This window comes from Cyanistes caeruleus, chromosome 7 (genome assembly GCF_971803275.1).
Source record: "Cyanistes caeruleus chromosome 7, bCyaCae1.hap1.1, whole genome shotgun sequence".
Classification (NCBI taxonomy): domain Eukaryota; kingdom Metazoa; phylum Chordata; class Aves; order Passeriformes; family Paridae; genus Cyanistes; species Cyanistes caeruleus.
Window position 1 is genome coordinate 31,363,698 of NC_141707.1, and position 23,119 is coordinate 31,386,816.

General features: G+C 38.7%; 1 protein-coding gene across 12 annotated transcripts in view; it reads right to left on the bottom strand.

Moving 5' to 3' along the window:
• The window catches only part of MYLK (myosin light chain kinase), a 194,924-nt gene that overhangs the window by 163,582 nt on the left and 8,223 nt on the right, over positions 1–23,119 (bottom strand). For 5 of the 12 annotated variants that reach the window (XM_086898155.1, XM_086898156.1, XM_086898159.1 and 2 more), the window contains one exon: positions 8,331–8,435. The exons of 6 other annotated variants lie outside the window; for them this stretch is intronic. In XM_086898155.1, coding sequence (XP_086754281.1) covers positions 8,331–8,358 — 28 coding nt within the window. In that variant the 5' untranslated portion in view covers positions 8,359–8,435. Of the gene's footprint in view, positions 1–8,330; positions 8,436–9,272; positions 9,395–23,119 lie in introns of those variants that run through there. One more of the 12 variants, XM_086898160.1, reaches the window with a different exon arrangement.

Genomic DNA, 23,119 nt, shown 5'->3' on the forward strand with positions numbered 1-23,119 from the left:
AAGCAAAACTGTGGACTCCCAATATTCTACCTTGCTTTTACAGTTTATGGAATGCAGTTTTCATGCAAGAGCAGCAGAAATCTGAATTTCATCATTACACTTTAAAGTCTGACACTGAAAAAACACTTGGTTTAGCAGGCAGAAAAATCAGCTAGTAGGAAATGGAATAGCTGACACTCTTTCTAGATAAATCTACATAATTTTTCATATTTTTATCTGTAATTTTTTCAGTGCAAAGGATCTGTGTGCTTTTACAGAGCTGAGCACAATGGCATCACAGACAACCAGTCTTTTTTCAGTGCAACAAAAATGCTACATTTTTTGTTTCTAGGCTCTCACAGTAGGTTAGGACTGTGTCTCACTTAAAGATGTCTGGAAAATGGAATACTATATCCAGATTAACACAGAAGAAAACAAAAGCTTAAGTCAGTCATATAACACAAAGAACCACAGTCCCTTTGCACACCCAGTCTTTAAGTACATATTTTACAGCTAACACTGGAAATTAGACCCCCACCATCATCCTCTTCTCTCACTAATAAACTGATTTCTCTTAAAGTCACAGAACTCAAAGGGCACATTTGTTACAACTGTGCTGTATGTGCTCAGACAAAACTATCTCCAGTCAGATTGGCCTCTTTAGACACAGTGAGATCAAACAGCTCACAAAATCCTTTGATGGAAATTTAATTCTTTAAAAATATGCACAAGGTAATTGAAAACACATTTTATGATATTTCAGATTATAAACAGTAGATCTCTGGCTGGGTTGAACAAATAGCATTAAGCCTTTTTCTTCCTTCTGAAAAACCACAGTCCTTGGCAGCATAAGGCACTGATGTGTTTTCTGTACCAGCACAGGGAAGCCAGTGATTATAATGAAGAGCTTGTGTTAAAATGCAAATTGTACTCCAACAGAAGAAACTATCTGTAAATATCAGTTATTGTTCATTCAAAGCCATTTTGTGATATGTGCATGTTTTTCCAAGATGTAAGCACAAGGCCTGAGTTTATTACATAACACCCTCCGACCCCCTTGCTCCCTTGCACAGGTTTTCAGGAAAAAGCAAAAATAAGCATCCTTTGCTGACATTCTCCAGTCTTATCATCAATTCTACACACCCTAGAACAGAGTAAAAATTCCAAGTCCAGCTTTCCTCACTTGGTATCTAAAACCCCCTGACTCTGCTAGTCCTGTGAAACTTTGGTGGAACAGATCTGTATGTAAGCTTTATAAAAACAACAGTTACAAAGGGAGACACTGCTTTATCCATGAGCTACCACTTCCACACATACGGAGGTCTGTTTGGCTCCATCACTAGTATTTTGTGCATTTGCTACATGAAGAAGGAAACCATGAGCAGAAAATGCCACGGGGCTGTTCAGAACTTCAGCACTTCCTGCTGCCAGACAACTGTTAACTTTGACTTTGCTTCTATTTGCTTTTGTCTTCCTGGCAGCAAGGCAGAGCTGTTACATGTCTGTGTTAGGTGTCACAGAAACCACGAGTAAGAACATGACAACCGAAGTCTCTTTTTCTTCCTCTGAAGAAGACAGGATGTTAATGAGGTGGAGTGAGTGAGAACTTCTCTGGTAAAACTGTTTTAGAAAACAGTACTTTTGTCACAGCTCAAGTATTTCATTCAAGGATAGTGTGAACGAGGTAATTTCTAGTCAAAGAAAAAAAGTGCAAAATCAGCCTTAACTTACCCCAAAGGAATTGGGATCCAGGTGTGCACAGGTGTTCAGAGTCTGTGGGAGATTTGGTTCAGACTCCACTGGAATCACACATAGGCCACCTGTGTACCGCAGTCTTCCATATGACTTCATGCATGGGAAGCATCTCAATGCATGTAAAAGGTCTTTTAGTAGTAAAAGCACAATGACCTTGTGTCTTCCCTTTCTCCTGTCCTTAAGGGAAAACAGGTGGGGAGAATCCAGAACCGTCTGGGGTTCCTTCTGTGTTAGAGCCACAAGAAAATCCTCATGCTCAACACACCTCAGAGTCAAGTTCAGTGTATATTGCTCTTCATTACCTGTCACATTTTTGACAGACTGCATAACCCAGTCCCTACACTTTCTCCTCAAACTAAGAATTATACTCAGTCCTAAAAAAGGACCAGCTATGATTTTTATTTCCACAGACTTCATCTTTCACCTCAACTTCTTCCGAGTCAGTGGACCCTGAGAAACACAGTTTTTCTCCTGAGTTGGAACAGCACCGATAAATGAAGTTTCAAAAAGCAGGCCAAGACTGATGCAGCCTTTCACTAGCGTAAAATGCACCTTGTCACTTGCTTCAGCTTTCTCACTGCTTAAGTCACAAATGAGAAAGAAAAGACAAACATTTGGTGAAACAATGGTACTCACCCTCTCCCTCTCTGCTTCCCCTTCTGTCTATTTATATTGACAGAAGCCTCTTCATTGTGTGAGGGTTAAAGAGAAACCCTCATTCTAAGGAAAACACTTCCCCCACCTCAGAAGTAGTTGATGTTTAAATTAAGGCTTCCTGGCTTGTTAGACTCACGAGAACACACACAATGTCTGAAAAATCTATTAATTTGAAATGATATTGTGTCATCCATGCTTTAAACCACTGCTCATATTTTCTCTGGGTCACTGAAAGAATGTGCTGTTCTTTATACAAAAGAAATAAGAAGTTAATCTGTGAAGTCTACAGGGATCCCCTCTTCCATAAATTCATTTCAAGGGATTCTGCATCATAAGTGAAGTTTTGAAAAGTGTAACAGTCCAAAAGGACAGTGCAATCTAATAATAAATCAATCTTTAAAGCAAGAGCACACTTCAACTGTGCAGGAGCAATTGCAATGCCATGTGAAGGAAGGCATCTGTGCCTAGGTAAAGCCTAGCACACAGTGGTGCAGCAAAGCTGAATTGGCTGCTTATTGTACTGCACCACACTCCCTGGGTGAAGTGAAAGTAGAGGAAAATGAAGTCTTTCCCTCTCACAACTAAAGCTAGAACAATGAAAATCACAGGGCAGCATTGACTTGTTAAACAGTTTCTGCTGGCTCTATTTTAAAACTCTAAAGGCTTTGAAGTGGAGTTGTAAACTCAATTGATTTCCAACAAAAGGCTAATGTAATCCACTTTCAGCACCAGTACCATGCTGGCAGTGAATACACCCTTCTTAATAATAGAAATTACTTATTAGTGTTTAAAGCAATTCATTTCAGTGTTTTCAAGCCACTTAAGAGGCTGGATAGGAATGCTCTTGGCTGAATGCAGCCACAGAGAAACAAAGCCAATATCAGAACCAATTTTACTGAGGGACAGTGAGGCCTCCAGGAACACTAGCATTAATATCTGACACATTCATGTGCCCTTTTTGTCCCAAACTGCTTTCCAGGTATTGTATTTTCACATGTGACTTGTTACACCCAGGCCTGGAGTGCAGCCATCTCTGAGGTGGGATGCACAGATTTAGCTGTGCAAGGTCAGCAGGATCAGTTAGGGCAGTAGCAGACACTGCATCAGCTTATGGGGTTGGGCAGATCTCAGATTCAGACACTGGAATATGGAAAGTTTGGGAAATACTGGCCACCCTTTAAAAAATTTATAACACAAGTCATGAAAATGTGGCAACAAGATCAGAAGTCTGCAAGAGCAGCCAAATGGAAAAAGATCTAGGCAGGAATTGATTAGAAGAACATGGGACAGACTGAATGGAATTATCAATTGTAGAAAGTCTAAGAAAAACAAGAACAAGTGGAACATAGAACAGGTCAAAAACTTTAAATGTTTCCAATAAGTTTCACAGCATTTGGCCCCTTTATTTGGAAAGTATATGTGATAGCCCAGGGAAAAGAATGACTCAAGGCAGAGTGTGAAACTAGGCAGATTTTAAAGTGGTCTTGACATAGTTTTACACGTGCACAAGGAAGATGCACTGCCTGATTTATCTGTGGGTTTGAGCTTCTAACCAAAAGGTAGAATTTGTGTTAACAGGCCCCTTGGGATGGGAAACCTCTAGAACAGTCCAGAGGGCCAGCGCTTGGCAGTGGGCACCCAGGATAAGGAACCCAGGAGTGAATCATACTTCCTGGGGTAACTGGAGGCCTGCTACAGGCCCAGTGACTAGAATTCAGATCATGCTGTCCAGCAGATATATTCTGGGCTGTATCTGCTGTTTGAGCTTTCAGGCCCCTTGGCAAAAATGTACCATGTCAACAATGTCCAGAGAGATTTGGACAAGGAGAATCTGCTTGCAAGAAGCTTCAGTAAAAGGAGGGAAGGAGGGAGGACACAGCCTAAGAGGGTTTTGCCATAACCAATTATAAATATTTGAATTAATATTCCCATATTCTTGACAGTTTCCAATGTCTGTCTATCCTTGCTTCTGCAGAACTGACCTGCATGTTAATCTGAGACCTTTTCTTCATGGATAAAGTAACTACACTGAACATCTTGCATAACTTTACTACTTTCCTCTTCTACTTTCATATCCCTTGACCTCATTCCAGACTTAAGAACTTTGAGTCTATCAGTCTCTTCCTCAAATTAGGGCATTGAAATCTTTTAACATAACAGCAATTCAAAAAATATCAATAACAATCTGTAATTAGAGGAATTAAGGCATGTTTGATATAGAGAAAGAGAAAAGAGATTTTTAGATGCATCTCAGCCTCTCAGAATGGTTTATTTTAATAAATTTAATTTTATTAACTAATTAATAAATTTTTAAAAATTTTATTATTTCATTAACTTCATTAATGGTTAGTTTTATTAAACTTACTTTAAATGTCCTCCATATTTTCTAACTCAGATGAGCACAAAGCCATTTGTAATGTGAACATCAATTAATCCTGAGTCAGTTTACACAGCAACAGCACTGTCCCTCTTAAAGTTTTATTCCAAATGAAGTACAGAAATTATTGTTTACTTTAGTTAGTAACAAAATACTACAGGCACATCCCTATCTCAAACTTCTCATTACCAGGTGGGAAGCGTATGCAGTCTCTCCAGCAGACCAGACAGGTAACAACCCCAAATCCAGCAACTAGACAAAATCGTTTTGCTTGCCAAGGATGAAAAAGAATTTGGTGAGCATGGAACCTCCCACAAGCCAACATGAAATATTATGACAAAGGTCTCTTTCTCCTATTCTTTCATTCACTTTATACTTCCCATTGTTTGCTGCTGCTCATCAATAGCTAATGTTTAATTGAGCATACTCAGAAGCCAATGTTTAGCTCACCCTGAGCTGTTACAAGAGTGCCCAACAGAACACTACTCACCTTCATTACACACTCTCCTATTTTTCTAGCTGCTGTGATGCACAATGAAACAGTTAATGTTCACCGTTAAAGCTGTATCAATGCCACTGGAATTAGCCATCCATTGAATGAATGAGAGGAATTCAGCACCTCAAACTTCTTGTTTCAGGCTGCCTGCCAACTCAGGTGGCTGCAGCACTTGGTGCTCTCTTTCAAACATCTCTCCACAACTCCCAGAGCTAGAAATTTACTCATAGGAAATAGTATATAACTGTGGTAACTGTCCCATCCCCAAATTTTACCCAGTTTTTTTGAAGGGGCAGTCTGTCTCACCAGTTTGAAAGTTCACCTACAGTTCTTTCATTTTCATCAGGATTGCATTTTACAGCAAGACAGCCTTCTTAGGCACAAACTTGCTTGCTTAGTGTTGCATACATTTACACTGTATGCAAGCTGTATTTTAATGTGCATGTCCAGGGAGGAAAGTCATCACCTCTGCACCCCCAGAGGAGTGTGAAAGCTGGACTATGACACAAACCACAAAAACAGGCAGTGGGCCAGATCCCAGAAAGCAAAGCAGTTCTCATTCCTAAGTACTTGCTGGTTTCCTATTGACTGCAGTGGGAAACATCCAAGTTCCCACTCCTGGTCTCTAGGACAGTAGTAAAAAAAATACACACTTTCTGATCCCAGCACTACAGAGGTTAACAAACTTGCACAGCCCTGCAGCTTCACCACAATGGCTCACACACCACTAATGGGACACTGGCATTGGTTTGGAATTCGCTTATGGCAGTTAGAGATTTAAACAAGCAAACTCCAGAACAGCCAGTTTCAAAGGCATTTTGCCCATGTGAAATGCAATGGTCTGTCACTTGTCAAGGGAGCTTTACAGAACTTACAGCTTACAGCATCACTTCCTTCAAATTCACAAACACAGACCAGAGCACCACATTTCCATCCCTCCCATGACAAAAGCAGGAAATTTCCCCCACACATTATTCCAGAGGAGGAATATTTAGAACCCAAAGTGGACAATCAGAAAGGTTAGCTGGAGAGAAGCATGGTTGCCAATTAAGGAAGCAACAGCTACAGTACCTGGATAACAATAGTAAATAACTGCAATAAAGAGAAATGGAAAAGGCTTCCAAGATGATTAAAGTAACAGCAAGTGAAACTGAAGTGAATGTATAGCTGCTACAGAAGAGATAAAACAGAATTGGGATTAGTATCTCACAAAGAAATAATTTTCATGAAATTGATGGAGGCACACTGAATGGGTAACTGAGAAATTCCTGGATAAACCTCTGGCAGACAGGGCTACTGAGAGCCTTGATGTATGAAAAAAGAAGTAGAGCAAAAATTATAGGATGTAGTTGGATCATTAAGTGTAACGTTACCAAACTATCATGTCTGTAAATTAAGTCAGACAGCCAGAGATGTTGGAAAGCAAGCCACAAAAATGCCCCAATGTCTCATTCTTATGCATATCATATCTCTAGTGACCATCAGTAGCACTTGCCTTGGGAAAGAACACAAAGCCAGAGTAAGCTTACTGCAATTCTTTCCCAAATACACCCTCCTGGCTTTTGGCAGTCAGCAGTTTATGGACTTAAGAAGTCAGGCCATCATGTTTCATTGTCCCTGAGTTTAACCTCTATTAATTTAACCTCTTCCTGAACCCAGTTTGGCCTTCTTGACATTTTATTGCAGTGAGTTCCACAATCGATTGCACATGCCTTGTATTAAAAGAAAAAAAAAAAGTAAAAAAAAAAGTTGATTTGTTTTAAGCTTGTTGTCTGAGTTCTACTGACTTCTCCCTTTATTCAAATGAAGCTATGTCTGATTGTTAACCCTCTCCACATAATTTCTAGTTTTATGACACCCTTGGCATCCAACCAAGATTTTTTTCTCAAACTGGAGAGTCCTAGTTTACCCTCTGGTCCTATGGATGCCATTCCATACCAGTGGGGTTTCTGCACATCTCTGAATCCTCAGTTTTACCAAGCCTTTCTGAGTTAGTCAGAGCTGTGGATAGAAGTTATTAAAATACCAGAATACTTGTTTCTGATTTATTCAGACCTTTGTTATTTTGCCATCCCTGGAACTGACCACAGAACTATCCACAGAAATGCCAAACCCCCTTGCTCTACATTAAGAATTTAAGTTACATTCCTCATTAACATACTGCATGCAGGTTCTCAAATCCTTAGTTGTATTTATTACTACAATACTTTCTGATAATGTCTAGAATTAACCCAGAGAAAATTCTCAGCACCACATCCCAGCAGTACTGTACATGTCCGTGAACATTCATTCCAATTCCATAAAGTTTTTCAAGGAGAAAGTTGGTTTGGGAATAAAACATACCATGAACTAGTCTCATATAATCCCTAGCACTCAGAGGTATTTGACATAAAGAGGGACAAAAAGCAGTCAAAAAATATTCCCTCCATTTCTTATAAGTTTATCTATAATGAAGAGAATCCTCAAGAAAATCTGTGTGTTCGATTCTCACTCTTTGCATCTTGTTTTTCCCCTTCTCCAAGAGCATGATATATGGATATAAACCAGTAGCCTCAATGCTTCACACACACACACACAGCTCCCAAGTTAACAGAAAAGATGAAAACCAGCTGTATTTTAATTTGCCTCTGTTCTAAGCGATTCCCACATTTATCAATATTTCATCTAGCTTTTTTTTTGGCACCAACATTTTCCATATTACTTAAAGGGGAGACTACAGACAGGAGGGGAGAACATAAATATAACTCCTGCGCAAAAGGAAAAAACCCCACCACTGCCAGGTTTTACAGCGGGTCACTTTCTTTGCAAGATCATTCAATGCTTTTTTATGATTTTTCTCTCTTGTGATAGGACTTTCAATAATTTTCTCTTTTTGAATAACCAGAACAAGCAAAATTAGTATCTATTTCTTTGGAAGTAGAAGAAAGCTTCTAATCTGAAGTAGAAGAAAGCTTCTAATCCCCTAGTTCTTCAGATGTTAACTCAGAGAGATTGACCAGTTTTAATCCACTCCTAAAAACCAAATATACATCAAAGGGTGCTTGGAAAAGAGTGCTTTTTGCTCACCCACTGAGAACTTCCGGGTTCTGCACATGCAACAGCAGGTTCCGAAACAGCAACTGGCTCAAGAAACTTCTAAGGTACCAAATCCACAGGTGGAATGCTGCTTGCCTGGATAGAAAGTGAGAAAAAACTACTTCTAGAGGTTGTTGCAGGGCAGCACTGTGGTTTTATCCTATGCAGCAAATCCACACACACTCGCTCCATCGCACAGGCAAGGGCTCTGCCGGCTCCCTGGTAACCAGCTCTCTGTTTTGTTGACCAGACTGTTGGAAATCATTAGGGAAAGAAAAGCATGACTTGGCAGTAATGCCCTGGACGCAGAACACATGAGTTGTGCCACTATCAGTTTCTGTGAAAAGGGGTAACTCCAGTGACCTTTGTCAAGGTACTTCATCTTTCCAGGACAGAGTTCCTCATTTTTTACTTATAAAAGGATGGTACCTTTGTGTTTCTAAGTGCAAATCCTTAGCCCAGGAGCTGTGTCTGTTGTTAGTGCTTATAAAGCAACATGAACACGTTTCTGATCTTCAGTCCTGAGGGACCTTGGATCCACTACTTAAGTATCAGCAGTTACCAATGACAACATTCACCTCCTCCTTCCTGTCCCCCCAGCACCTCTTCTCATATTCTTACCCTTCCCTTTTTATTAACTCTAGCATTCACCCAAGCACAGAGGGATCTGGATTAGGACTGAAAATAAAATCACATTACATTCAAAAGGACCAGAATCTGGAGTTTGAATATCTTCCTCTATTCAAAGATGCAACTTTTCAGAGGTCCCTCTCTCTACATGGTGTCTTAATAATAAAGTCTAGGTTAGATTCCTGAAATTCTTTATTGAGGAGAATAAGAGAGGTAGGACAATATCATTTCCATGAACAGAAAAATTGTTTGTCACATCAGAAAAAAAACCAAAACACCACATATGTATGTGATCAAACGTACCATTACTTACTGAGATCCAGAAAAGTGCAGAATTGGGATGGTAGAGACAGCTTCAGAAACTTTCCAATAAATGGGCTGTCCACATTTATAAACTGTTAACCGGAGTTTTGAGCAACCTGGTCCTGTAGAAGGTGTCCCTGGCCATGGCAGGGGGTTTGGAATGAGATGATTTTTAAGGGCCCTTCCAAATCAACCCATTCTATGACTCAATGAACTGGTGAACAGAGATCACCAGTTTTGTGAGGTGCTGTGAAAGGTCTTTCCCTTACTCAGTGATGAAGATGGAAGAAGGAAAGCCAGTAAACAGGTAACATAATGGCTGAGTCCCAGGAAATGTTAGCTGGAAAGGATCTTTACATAATCCTAACCTAAAATCTTGCTTGAAGCGGAACTACCACTGACAGAGGTGCCACAACATTTCTGGGCAACCAATTTCACAGCTGCACTACACTCATAAGCTTCAACAGGAGCCACTCAAGCTGAGACCTGTGGACACTGCCCCTCATTTTAGCACCTGCCACTACTGAGAAAAGCTTGGCTGTTCCATAGTTGTAGTTCCCTGTGATTTGACTGACACCTCAGTAGCAAGACTAAATACGAAATCTTTGTAAATCCACTACTAGAGTAGGATACACTTAGCAGTGGAATCTCTTTGAAAAGGAAATAGTGAAACTGAAGACTTAAATTTTCAGTTTCCCACTAATTTAAAGAATTTTAAATTAAATACAATAGCAGAGAGTTAAAAGAGTATCTTTCATTAAAAGTAGAGCTTAGTTAAAAGTGACATTTTTCTTCCATGCTATTTGAAGAGAAATAACTTTTGCCCTGGTGGCTGTGATTCACAGCTCTCAATTCCTCCCAGGAAATAAAATAAGAAATTTCAGTGTAAACTTTTTTCTCCCCTTTAATGTAGGAGTGGAAAAGGGGAAGAATTTGATGAGTATTATCTGTGTTGGCACTCAGAAGGGCTATGACTGAGAGCAAAAACACCCCATGGAATATGTAAAAATGGATTTCATTACTAAACATAATTTGTTCCTGCAAAAATGTCAATTTTTAATGGACTTTTTTCCAAGCTCATTGTCATCATCACAGTCTGTTATAGACTCAAATCTATGCCATTACAGGACGTTTGTACTAGCCTGTTTCCTTAACCAAAACAAACACACAGTCTAACTAGAATAGTATGTGTAAAGTTAGTGTGTTCATGCCAAGACACTGCACTTTCACTGTTATTTGCTTTTCTTCCCTCTGCTTCTGAGTACCTTTGGGATGTGTCTTCATAAAGCAGCAATTGAATCAACATACAGAAAGCCACTATTTTGCAATATGCATTCAAGTTACTTTAAAGGTAAAATTTTGGGTCAACTAACTGATTTTGGGGAAAAATTTAATACCTTTACCTCACTAAAGCCAAAACTCCCCCCTAGGTAATTCTCCCTAACTCTTAAGTTCAAGAGTGCACAACATTCCCAATTCAATCTATTTGTGTTCTTGGATGAAAAGAGGTTAATGACCAGATCCAGACTAGATGCAACTCCAATAACTCCATATGGCCTCAAACACTTTGAGAATAATAGTCATGGTAATGATAAGCATGAGCTGATTCATCCAAAGCATGAAGCTGCTCATGTCTGACTGAGAGTTGTCTTAACCTGACCATTCTCATAAAAATCAGCACTTCCATACTGCCTCAGTCTTCTATGCAATAAGTCAAGCTGCTGAAGACCCACAAAAAGCTTTTCTACCATTTTTCTACATAAATATCTCTTACGAGGTTCATTATTCAGCCTATACTAAAAAAGTTCAAGTCCAAGAACTGCAGCAGTTTTAGTCAAAGATGGTGGGGTTTTTCAAGAAAGTGTATTGTAGTTTAGACAGACACAACTGGTATGCTTTTAATCTTAAAATATGTTCTATACAGCTATAGCTTAAGGCATTTGTGCTTATTTGCAGAATAAGCTTAACTAAGAAAAATCCACAGAATAGCAATTTTGAGAAGAAAAACCGAAGAAGGAACTTGACCACAATATTTGTTACATGAAAAAGCTCTTTAACAGCATTTTTCTAACCTTCCTTTTCAAAGGGAGAAACATCAATTAGGAAAACAAGGTCATGCTGATGCTTGGTGAATTTCACAGTGGGTACAGGATGATCAGGGTGGTGGGCAACACCAAACATGAAATGTACCCTCACAAGGAGCTTACTTAGATTAGTGCACCTATTTATCAAAGAAAATAAACAAAGACATAAAGAAACATGCATACTTTAATCCCACACTGGTGTAAAGTGGTGTTTGCTTCAGTAGGCAAGTAGGGGGTGGAGGTGTCTATTCCTTTTCTCTAAACAAATACAATTTTTAACAATCATGACAGTAAATTTGAAAAAGTAGAAATAAGCAGAGAGGGCATATGAAATGCAGCAATCAGGAGATAGAAGGAAGGAGTAGTCTTTCAAGTCAATAGTTTGTCTAAACCTTGTTTTTCCCTCACCTCCTTTTCCCCAAATCCAACTAACAGGGGAAAACAGACAACCAACAGGAGTATCCCCATTGGCACATAGATGTCTTCTATAGAGTTCATCTGCAGTGGTATTCATGTCCCTCTAGGCCTCTGTTTGAACATTATCACTATGGAAACAGATCTCTTATGCCCTGCACCTTATCAGGCCTTCTCTCTTTAAATTCTTTTCTTCTGTTTTCAACAAAGCCATTCACTGAACCTCAGCTAATCCAAGATTCTGTTAGGGGTGAGGTTTTTGCTTGGTGGGGCTTTTTTTCCTTCACTATCGTGTCTCTTCCAAAAGGTTCTCTCTCCCACTAATGCCATCTGACAGGCTTCATTTAACTCATACCTTTTCAGTTCCTGGATCAAAAATATTATGTCTGCCTTTATTAAACAGATTCTATAGTTTTTATTCCCCCCCTCTCCTGACCCCTAACTATGTAACCTATGGGGTACATAGTTTTCAATGAAAATTCCATTCATTCAACAGCAACTTTTTCATTTTGGTTTTAGCTGTTTAGAATCTGCCTGTATCTACATCAGATGTTCCTGTAAGTTCTCTCTAGAGCATTCCTAGGTTAGAGGTATAAAGGGTTACATCTCTGTAATACCAACAGTTTATCAATTCCAGATGCATATGGAATCAAAAATCCTGTGTTTACAAATTCCAAATATTAGAATACTTTTGGGGAACAGAGAACAGGAGGGGAGCTGGGAAGTGTCAATGCTACATTATGCAAATGAAAAAAGGCGAATCTGGGTTTGACCTTACTGCATCCAAGTTTGGTGCACAGGCAAGAGCCAGAGCAATTCTTTTGCAAATTAAGCAAATGTTAATCCTGCAAGTGCTCCTGAGTTTTTAACATGGCCCATAACTGTAATTTAAAGTAAGGCTCCAAGAGACATTTTTAAGGGGATTTTCTGATACTTTCTAGTGTGAGGATAGATGGAACTGTATCAGTTTGCATGAAACTTTGGTGCAGAGATGAATGGGAGTTACAAAACAATTTTGTTTTATTCTTTTATTACCTGAGGTATTCTGGGCAGGCTGATGAAGCAGGAGATACAGCTACACAGTAGCCTAAGACCTGCTGTGCCTCTCCCAGTACTTAAGGGGACTGGCATAAACATAGAGGCAATTGCCACTAACTATGGAAATGAGCTTCAAAGTCTCCTTATGAGTTCCACTGGGACAAAGCACCTATGTTTTTGATGACACTTTAATAAAAGGGGAAACTGGAAGAAAGGGCATGCCTCAAACATTCCCCTTTATAAATATAACTACATTATTTCTAGCCTTTAATTGAGCAAGCTCTCTGAGGAAGCAGGACAGCACAATTCACAAACAATACTCACTGGAGCCCAGTTAATATTTCAAATGGAAATAACTTTTAGGAACCTCATAGAAAGCTATAGTTGCTTTCATGTGTTGATACTGCATATGTCTATTTTCTTTACTCTCTTCATAATATACCACCTAACAGCTTTTGAGAGCTGTAAAACATGACACATCACAGCAATGAACTTTTAGTAATATTTTGTACAGCTAATTTTGGTTTGCTGAGGAACAAGTTTGAGGTACAGCCAAGGAGAGGACTAAACACACTACTGATTTTCAGGAACTTAAAAGTTGAAACATAAAGTGAGGAACTAGGAAGAATTGTGCTAATGTAGTTTTTTTGGAACAGCTCATTTTTCGCTGGGTAAAATCAGGCTGTTTCCAGGGACCATGGGCATAACACCATCAGAGCTCCCACCTCCTCTTGCACAGACAGCAAAGTGAGAGGTCAGTTGGTGCTTCTGGAGAGCAACAGTTCCACACCAAAAGCTGTGTCTTTGCAACTCTAATTGGGTTAACTTCCATGTGTACATAACCTCAAGGTTAATTTTGTTTCTCATAATAAACATCCCTCTTTTGAGTTTGAGCCCCACTTTTGCTAGCCACTGTTAACTGATATCAAACCACAAACACCAAACACCAAAAATACTAAAATAATTTTGAGTACTGAGATGATGGGATAACCAGAGGCATAATAGGTGCAAAATGAACAGTGAATGTACTCAGGTGAGAAACCACAAGAACACTTCCAATATTGCAGAGAGCAGCATCCCACTAAATAAAGAACCCTAATTTCATCTAATTATCAGACTATGAAAGAGGTAAATAAGAGCCAGTGTAAATAGGGCTGGATAGGCTCACCTGGGTCTCATTCACTGCAAGGATAGTGCTGGAGTTGGATACTTCTGTATATTCCACATTATCCTCTCAGTATTTTGTGCACTTCTCTCTGAAACTACTGAAAGTTGTACTTACATTTCTGAGGGCAGATCTGGGCAATTTGCCTCTAGCCTCATACCACTGAATACACTTCCTTTTCTCCCTCCCTGCCCAGAGCTTTAAGAATTACACTGGGAACATAAATCTCTATTTCAGATTTCCTTGGTTTAGATGGACCAAGCCAAGACATTTCCTGCCCCTCTGAAACATCTATAGCAAAGAACCCAATTCCTTCTCTTACGGAAGAAACTAGCCAATGACAAAGATATGTATTTTCTGTCCACATTAATTCCATTTTTTAATCCAAACTAGAGCAAGACTAGGGTTGCTTCTGTATTTTTCAGGCTGCTGTGGGTCATCAAAAGACAACTGAAGTGGTGAAATGAATTTGGAACACTGGTTTTCCTCAAAAGATTTCCCACAGAAAGCTTTAGTGATCCTTCCACTAGAAACTGATCACCAGGCAGTTGCCATTAATTATGGCATGGAAACATTTGGACAGAAACACACAAGACATAAATCATACATCAGGGATTTAGCTGGTTTAGAGCTAAGGCAGAAGGAGTTGGCTTTTTCACGTTGAGTCTTATATCCAACATTTCAAACTCCTATGGCGCTTTTGCTGTTCTGGCTGTAAAAAGAAGCAAGGTAGAGCTCAGGAGTAAAACTGATGAAGGACAGGCCACAAATAAATGAGGTAGAGAAATGGAATTTAGCCAAAACCACGAGCCTCTCCTTGCTACACTGCACCCTACCAGCCTAGAGGTAGGATGCAGAAGCCCATGTCTAAAAAGAAGCCACTACTTCATGGTCTAGGAGAGAAAATATTTGCTGATTAAGAGAAAAAACAAGGTTTGCAGCATTGTTGATGTCAGCAGTAGTAGAATCAGCTGCCAGTACTCTTAGAATGAGGAGGCATAATGCAATAAGAACCACATTGTCTCTAAAAAAATCTCAGAGAACATTACGAGCAAGTTGTCTCCAACATCTTAAATTTACAGCAGGGCCTGGCTCAGAATCACTGCAATTTCAGAGCTTCCTCCCAACAAAAACTGTTATTAAGGCCTGAAGCTCTGGCCAAGACTTATATTCCTACATCAGTTTATTATCTTCCCCTCTTCTAACACTAGAAGTTCAATGTTCTCCCTAAGCTGAATGTCAAAGTGTGTGCAATAAGAGTTTAGAGCTACAGCATCCACCTCCAGTGAAGCACTTTCTATGCAAACCACTGGGGCACGTGGGGTCTTGAAGTCATCAAAACACATCTCTTCATTCTGCCTTATTCTCTTCTGACATTAAAAGAGATCAACAGGTAAGAAAGAAGATTGTGCCCTGGCACGTCTAAAGGCAGTATCAGGCATTTAAGGAGAAACAGTGTGAAACAGCAATGCAATGAAGGTGGAAGAAAAAAGGTCAGGGAAATTTCTGTGTAAGCTGCAATGCACAAAACAAATGAACAATACTGTGTGCACAGACAACAGCTCTTCTAGACACTTGAACTGGTTTTTAAAATGAGTTAGAGATGGTGAAACAGTACAGCTTGCAAATCCCACCAAAAAAGTAAGCAAACTTTCAGTTTTTTGAATCCAGCTCTTTTCCCTTCAGGGAACTGAAACATTTTTCTAGGACTGAGAGGACTCAGATCCAAAGGCAGATCCACTGTGACACTCCAAGTCTCCCAGCTGATTCTTCTGCCCAACAAGTCTGCACGTTATATATTGATATATGGAAGAAATCCTTGTCTAAGAAAAAGGAGATTAGAGGTTAATCTTTGCTTTAACAATAGAAATAAGAAGCTACTTCACAAACCATTTCAGTCTTATGGGTTAAATGGAACCAGCTGTACATGTGGCCATCATGCAAGCAAAACACTGTCACTAAAAAGAAGCAATTTTTTTTGTGAGTCAGAAAAGTGAGTAGGACACTGCACTGCTGTCACAAAGGGGCAGCTCAGACAGTCTGACCCACTGGATATTGTCAGTAATTCAATTTAACCCTTTCTCATCAATAATGAGCCTGATCAGTGCTTCCTGATTGAAGCACAAAATACAGGAAGAAAATTCTAAGCAGTGGTGTTTCAGGAATTTTTAACAGCTGCTGCCTGCTTCATTGCTTGAACTCAATTCTCTGAATTAAATCCTGTAAAATCCAGTATTTGCCCCAAGAAACACGTCTGGGATTATCCCAGAGATTTCAGATGCACAGGATACATGCAGCTTCAAAAGACAGCTCCCTGCTGACTGAAGGAGGAGCAGGTATTACAGTTCTCTTAAATCTCTGCAAACAATACAGATATCATATCCTTTTCCTGAATTACTCTATAGGCTCCAATAAATCTATAGAATTCAGCTTACCACAAGGCTACTGTTTTTCAGACCAACTGACCCAATGACTGGTATTTATTTGCTGAGACAAGCTCCATTAAAATAGAAAGTAAAAAATCCACACTCTTCCTCCTCATCACCACAAAGATGACATCTTGTTGCCAATCTGCCTGCCAGGAAGCCATCTGGAAATAATATCAATACCACAATCTATAGGCATCCCTCCAATGCATTAATCAGGTCATTAGAGTTCAATACTGACAGCATCTTTAGGAACTGGAAAGGATAAAGCTGTGGTTATAAGGCACAGTGAAGATGGATCCCCAGGGCCCAGTTAGATCTTCCTCTCCTTTTTTCTTTAAAAAGCATACAGCATTAGCATTTTGTTCCCCAGTGTTTGGTTTAAATTTCCATTCTGGAGAGCTTCGAAGCTCGAGCAAGGCCTCTCAGTTTGACGCACAAACACAATGGAAAATGTCTTCCACCTCACTCCCGTCCTTAAAAGGACATTGAAAAAGTCTGGAGAGAATTAAATGGGGCATGACAATGATTTGGAGACGGGGAAAAATAGATTAAAAAAATATAAATATATATTTATGCATATTATAGCCAAAACCCACACAAAGTTCAGTTTAAGAGGGTTACAAGCTTTCTTATCACACAGAGCAGTACCTTCAGAGGAAACCCAGCAGTACCAGATGCTAAAGTTATCTCAGAGACATACCAAAACCCACGGGCTGGAAATTGAAGCCACAGAAATCTAAATTTGAGAATGCCTTTCTTCTGAAACATGATGAAAGGTAACAAAGGAGAAAAAAAATAGTAATGGGAAAAAAAAAAATGAGTTACATGAGATTCTGGTCTCCTATCTTTCTTTCTCAAATGAGAAAAAAAATCCATGTCACTTTCTGAGATCTGTTTTAACAACACTATTTATTGAATATGGTACAAGATGAATGAAATTACACACACTTTTGAAAAGCAAGAGTAAAAGCAGAAGCACAGTCAAACATATCACAGACATTCCGTTTTACCAGTTCAGTACAGCTCCACATTAGAAAAATTATCTGTTTATCTGTAGATATATCATTGCACTAGAAGTAAGGAGCAGTTCATCATCTTGGGAAAAACTCTTTAGGGGCAGTGACAAGGCTTTCCTCAGTGTTTGTACAGCAAAGTGGAACAACATAACTCCCAGTCTGGTTTTTCTTTTTTACAGTTGCTGTACTAGATAACTCCAGCATACAAAAGGGAGCAGTCAGTCCTTGTTCTAAGTTAACCAGAGCTGTTCCAAATAACAGCATCAAATTCTGATACTGGATCTAAAATCAGGTTTTATTTTTACAAATTGAGGTTCGATATTTGTGAGACAGTTCAAAACTTTTCATTTATCCAGGTTTTTCTTTAGTTTTTGTTTGTTTGTTTGTTTGTTTGTTTTGTTCTGTTTTCAGAAATATTTCTCGTTCTCCTACAAGAAACTTTGCAAGGCAGTTTTCCTATAAATCACATTCAAACGTCTCATTTGAAGAAGAAATAGAGTGAATAACTGTTATCTGGAAGGGGCAAGGTACAGGGAATCCATGTAGTAAGTTTAAAGCATTATTTTTATCCTTGTTTCTTTATTTTTTTTCAGGCTACACACTCCCAAAAGTAGCTTGTTGTAGCTTCATGTCTACTTTATAAGCACCGAAAAGTTTTCTTAATTAGCAGAATAGAACAGGTATGGATAATAAGACATCAGAGTAATTGTAAAAACAGTTTAAGAAGCTGAATCTCTCATTTCTTTCATTTGAAAGAAATTCTTTCATTTGAAAGAAATTATTATTTTGGCTTGCCACTTAACTAAGTATATATTTTTGAGCTAATTAATCCAGTTGAACCAAAACAACTAATATTAAATTTCAAGTATGGAGGGAAAAGATTCACACATTGGAGACTCACAGTGAATTAGGCTAAGAAATTAATGCTCAAAAAATTCTCCAGTGAGCTCCAGAAATTCTGCATGTGAAGCATGCAGTTTAAAGATAAGAGTTGAAATATTGATAATACCGAAACACTGTCATGGGTACATTTGCATTTCTAAGTGACTATTTTTTTTGGTTTTGTTTTTGGCTTTTGTTTCTGGTTCATTAAGTCAAATCAAGGCTAAGTCTGCATTAAGAGTAATGGTAGTATGTTCAATCACAAGTTCTATTCAGTGACTTCCTAAACTGATTTTAGTTACAGTAAGACAACTTTGCATTCAGACATAAAAACAGAAGATTCACTTTTCTTCCTTTTTTTCACGCCTCAGAGAGGTCCTTGAGGTCCTTTCAAACTCCTTTCTCTCTGATACTTCTTTGTAAAGTATTTTGAAACCTAGTGATGAAAGTATTAAGAACTATGTATTTGACTATACCACTCGTGAAACATTCTATTAGAGATCCTGAAAATAATCCAAATTAAGGAATGTATTGTACAGTTAAAAAATTAATTGAAAGCAATGAATTATTATCCCATTGAAATTATCGATTCTTAAATATCAGACAAGTGAAGTTTGGCTGCAGTAGCTATATAAACTTACAAATCCAACTGCAAAGTTGGTCTCTGGATAACAATGAAAATCCTTCTGAAGCCTGGCATTGAGAACAATACCAGAGCTAAACGCCTCCATAAAAGATCCTGACAGCCACAGAAATTTCACTTGATAAGAAATCACTCAAGAGAATACAGGACTGTAAGAAGTCTTCTGTATCATGAAGATCAGTTCCTCTCCATGGCAAGAAACTGTTTCACTTAATATAATTTCCTTTGCATGTGTCACAATGAAATGATGAGGTACAGGTTTTCACCACAAATGTTATTTCTGTCAGCTTTGATGAAGAAATTGCTCTGGACAATTTCACTTGCATTTTTTTTGCACTAACTATTGAAATAGAGTTCTCTTATTTTATTGTTTAGCTCATCATAGGATGGGGAACTCTTGCAACTCATCAGTAAAGCGATCACCTAGAGACATTTCAGTATACATTTCCAACAGCTTTCTGGTCCAGGAAGAAATGTAGTGGGCTTGAATCCAAGAGTTTCAACAACAAAGCACAGACATATAGCTAGATTTGAAGCAAGACTGGTCCAGCACTCACAGGTTAAGAAAAGGCTCAAACAGATGAACTCTGCAAATGTAGGTGTTTCCATTTACAGAATGTGAGGCATTCTGCTATTAACAGGGTACCAGATGTACCTCGGTGGTTTAAAAACAAAAAAATCAAACAAAACCACAAACACTTTAATCCTGTGGTCAGGGCAAAGAGAAGACAGTGTCTACTTTTATTCACCTTCCTAAGTATTGCTGATTAATATTAGCTTCAACTAGCCAAGCACTATTAATCAACAATAACTTGTTTGCATATTTTGTTTCAATGCTGGATTGCATCTGTACAAACAGCCCTTTGAAGTGCATCTGTAGAGAGTAAACACCTGTACTGCTCCTTCAAATGCATACACATGCTTTATGGAATAAGGACAATCCTCCAGTAATTGCAGAGGAGTGAATATAAACACTCTTGAGCTCTTGTAAACATGTCCACAGAGACTTCTCATATAACCACAGAGTGTTCTCTTTCAGGTTTTTTTTCATGTCTGCAAAACTGGAAAAGCAAGGCTATCTTCCTGTTGGATGTTTCAAGTGCGTAGGTTTTGAATTTTATATATAATTTAGTCCAGGATTTCAGGAGTGCAAAGTTTTCATCACCACTGCACATACTATGTGCATGCAAAAGGTAATAACGTATGCAGATCCATTAACACTAGAACAGTTTCATACAAAGCTTGTGCCCTTCAGTTTTGATAGATTTAATATTCCACAGAATATTACAGCACTAACTGCTGTTCACCAAGAACACATGAGGATGTTTAGAAATAATACTAGCCTCTGTGCAAAAGAAAGGGATGATATAATATAATTTTTCTAGATCCATATACAGTTCTCCATTGGAAAAGAAACTTCTAAATACAGGGACCATCCAAACCAGAGAAAGCTATAAAGGCTACTTGTTAAGTAACCCAAAAAATAACTCTGATGTAAGGGTCACCAAACAAAACCTATGTACAATTATTTAATTTTAAGAAAGGGAATCACGTAAGGATGTGAAAAGAAAAAAGAAAGAAGAAGAAAGAGGATACTCAAAAGGAGCAGTTCAAAAGGCAAGAAGCCTCAGGGAGAGTTAGGAGAGTATTGCAGGGCATAGGTCAGCTCTTAGAAAATGGATTGCTTAAGAAAAGACAGGGGAGCCCATAAAACATGGCAAGTAAAATGTAAGCAGGAAATTAAAAGGGCTAAAAGACAATCCAAAAATTGCCTGTAAACAAAGATCACCGTGCTAGTAAACAGCTCTTGAAATACATCAAGAACAGGAAACCAGCTAGGAAAAGAGGTCCAGCTGCTGGATGACAAAGGTGCATAAAGCTCAGATGGGGATGATACAGTTGCAATAGAGAAGCTCAGTGAATTCTTTACATCAGCCTTTACAGATGAAATCTCTGGGGAGATTTCCACACCCAGTGCACTCTCTGTTGCAAATCTGGTAGAGGAACCAGACCAATCTGAAGTAAAATCAGGAAATACCAGACCGAACAAGGAAGCTAGATGTTAATAAAGCACTGAGACAAAACAATTTTCACACAAGTTCCGAAGAAACTCAAATACGAATTTAAGGACCACTAGCCAAGATATGTAAGCCTGAGCTACAGAAAATCTCTGCTTGAGAATCACAGATCCTGCCTGCATAATTCCCAGCTGCAGGAAGGGCTGTGTAGGGAACCTGGAAACAATCTGGCAGGTCTGAATTAATGCAAGTAGGATAGTGAATATTAGAAATTATAGCACTTCCCAAGCTTTTTAAGATGGAGAGCAATCAGCAGTGTAATTCCTGAGGTCAGTGCTGGGACTGGTGTTACTCAGCATATTTATCAACAATATTAAATGACTGAGGAAAATTTTGGCAGGTAAGCCTTAGTGTAGTAATTCCTCAAGGTAATATCAATTCTAAATGTTCCTAGTTGGAAGCCAGAGCCTTCCTTGGCAGTTCTCTGACGCCTTTGGTTCAGTGTTCAATAGTAGTCAAAAAAAGCCAGCAGTATCATTGGAATACTCAGAAAAAGAGGAAGGCAGGACATTTCTGCCACTCCTCACAGTCTGAGCACTCCCACAGCTCTCCATACACCAAGGAGGACATTACCAAGGTGTCAAAAAGGGCAACTAGATGGAAACAGAGATACTAAAAAGGCTGGGAGTCCTCAGTTCAGAAAGAAGGCATCTGTAGTGGGTGTAACCAGGTATAACAAAAAACCCATGAGCTACTAAATGAAGACCAGTTGTTTACCCAACCCTACAAAACTACAGCAAGGCAGTACTCACTGCAACCAATTCATTTAAATAGAAAGGATATGTTTATCCAGCAGGTTACAAGCTTCTGGAACTTGCTGTCACGCAAGACTCTGAAGGCAAAGGATGTTCACGGGTTCAAAAAGGGATTAAACAAACTCTAGTCAACAGGTCCATAAATAGACACTTAAACGACTAAATAGGTACATATCCTCTAATATCCTTAGCAGAAGAGCTGTGGAAACTGGAGACATGTGGAGAGAAATGGATCTCAAGAAACAACTCTTGGAGGTTCTCCTGTTAACTTATCAGATAATACTGGGCTAATTGAAACACTGTGGCAATTCTAAAGTTATGAATTTTTTAAGTTGACTTAGCTTTCATACCACTTCCTGAGGATCAGCAATGATCCCAACAAAAAAGCAAGGTGATAGAAAGCAAATTCATTACCCCTCACGAAAGGGGCGAGAATGGGACAGGGACAGCCACAACCAGCAGGGAAAAGGAAATGAAACAATTTAGACCAGTTACAGGTGCCAGAACTTCTCTTTTAACACTCTTCCCCTGAAAACACCTTTAATATCTGTACACACAGTACAGTAAGTAATTATTTACTCACCCAATTTAATTTTTCATCAAAGTTTCATTTTAGAAGTATTTTTTACATTAACACCATCTTTGAAGACAGTAAGTTATTTTTAGCTCTAAAAATGCAATCAGCAAGGCTGTATTTCCTGTCTGGTAAGTGAAATATAACTTTGGACAAAAGAGGAAAAAACCTTACAAGAAATGCAATTACAGCAAGTTTGTTTTAAAGGCAATAAATCCGTTGTTTTAATGTTCAATTTACTTCATTATCTTGTTACTCATACAATTTTAAAAACTATTTTTGTTTGGCCTTTGGGGAAAAAGATTCTGTGCTACACAGATAAAAAACTAACAAAGTTTGACAAAGTTCTCTTATTCCTGCCCTTGACACAGTCTGTCTCAAAACCTTACACTTGCAATAAAACCAGCTAGAAAGGAACAAGCACTGGAAAGTTCACCACAGAAATCATGACAGTCATGAACACACATGAAATATCACACATTTTTCTCCTTTGCCATTCAGTGAGAAGTAGGCTTGTTACTCCAGACCCCTACTCCAATATCAATAGCCATACATTACTAATACAATATACCTGTATTATAGGTGTGTATACATATAATAAACCCACAGAATCCTGCAGTGCTCATGAAGTGATGAGGAAGTTCAAAGCAGGTCACCTCAGCAAAGTGCAATATAATGTAAAATCAATATAACACCAGTACTAAAACTGATTTAAACATTCATGTTTACTTTCACCCTCTGAGACAAAGCAAAAAGTAAAAAGAGGTAA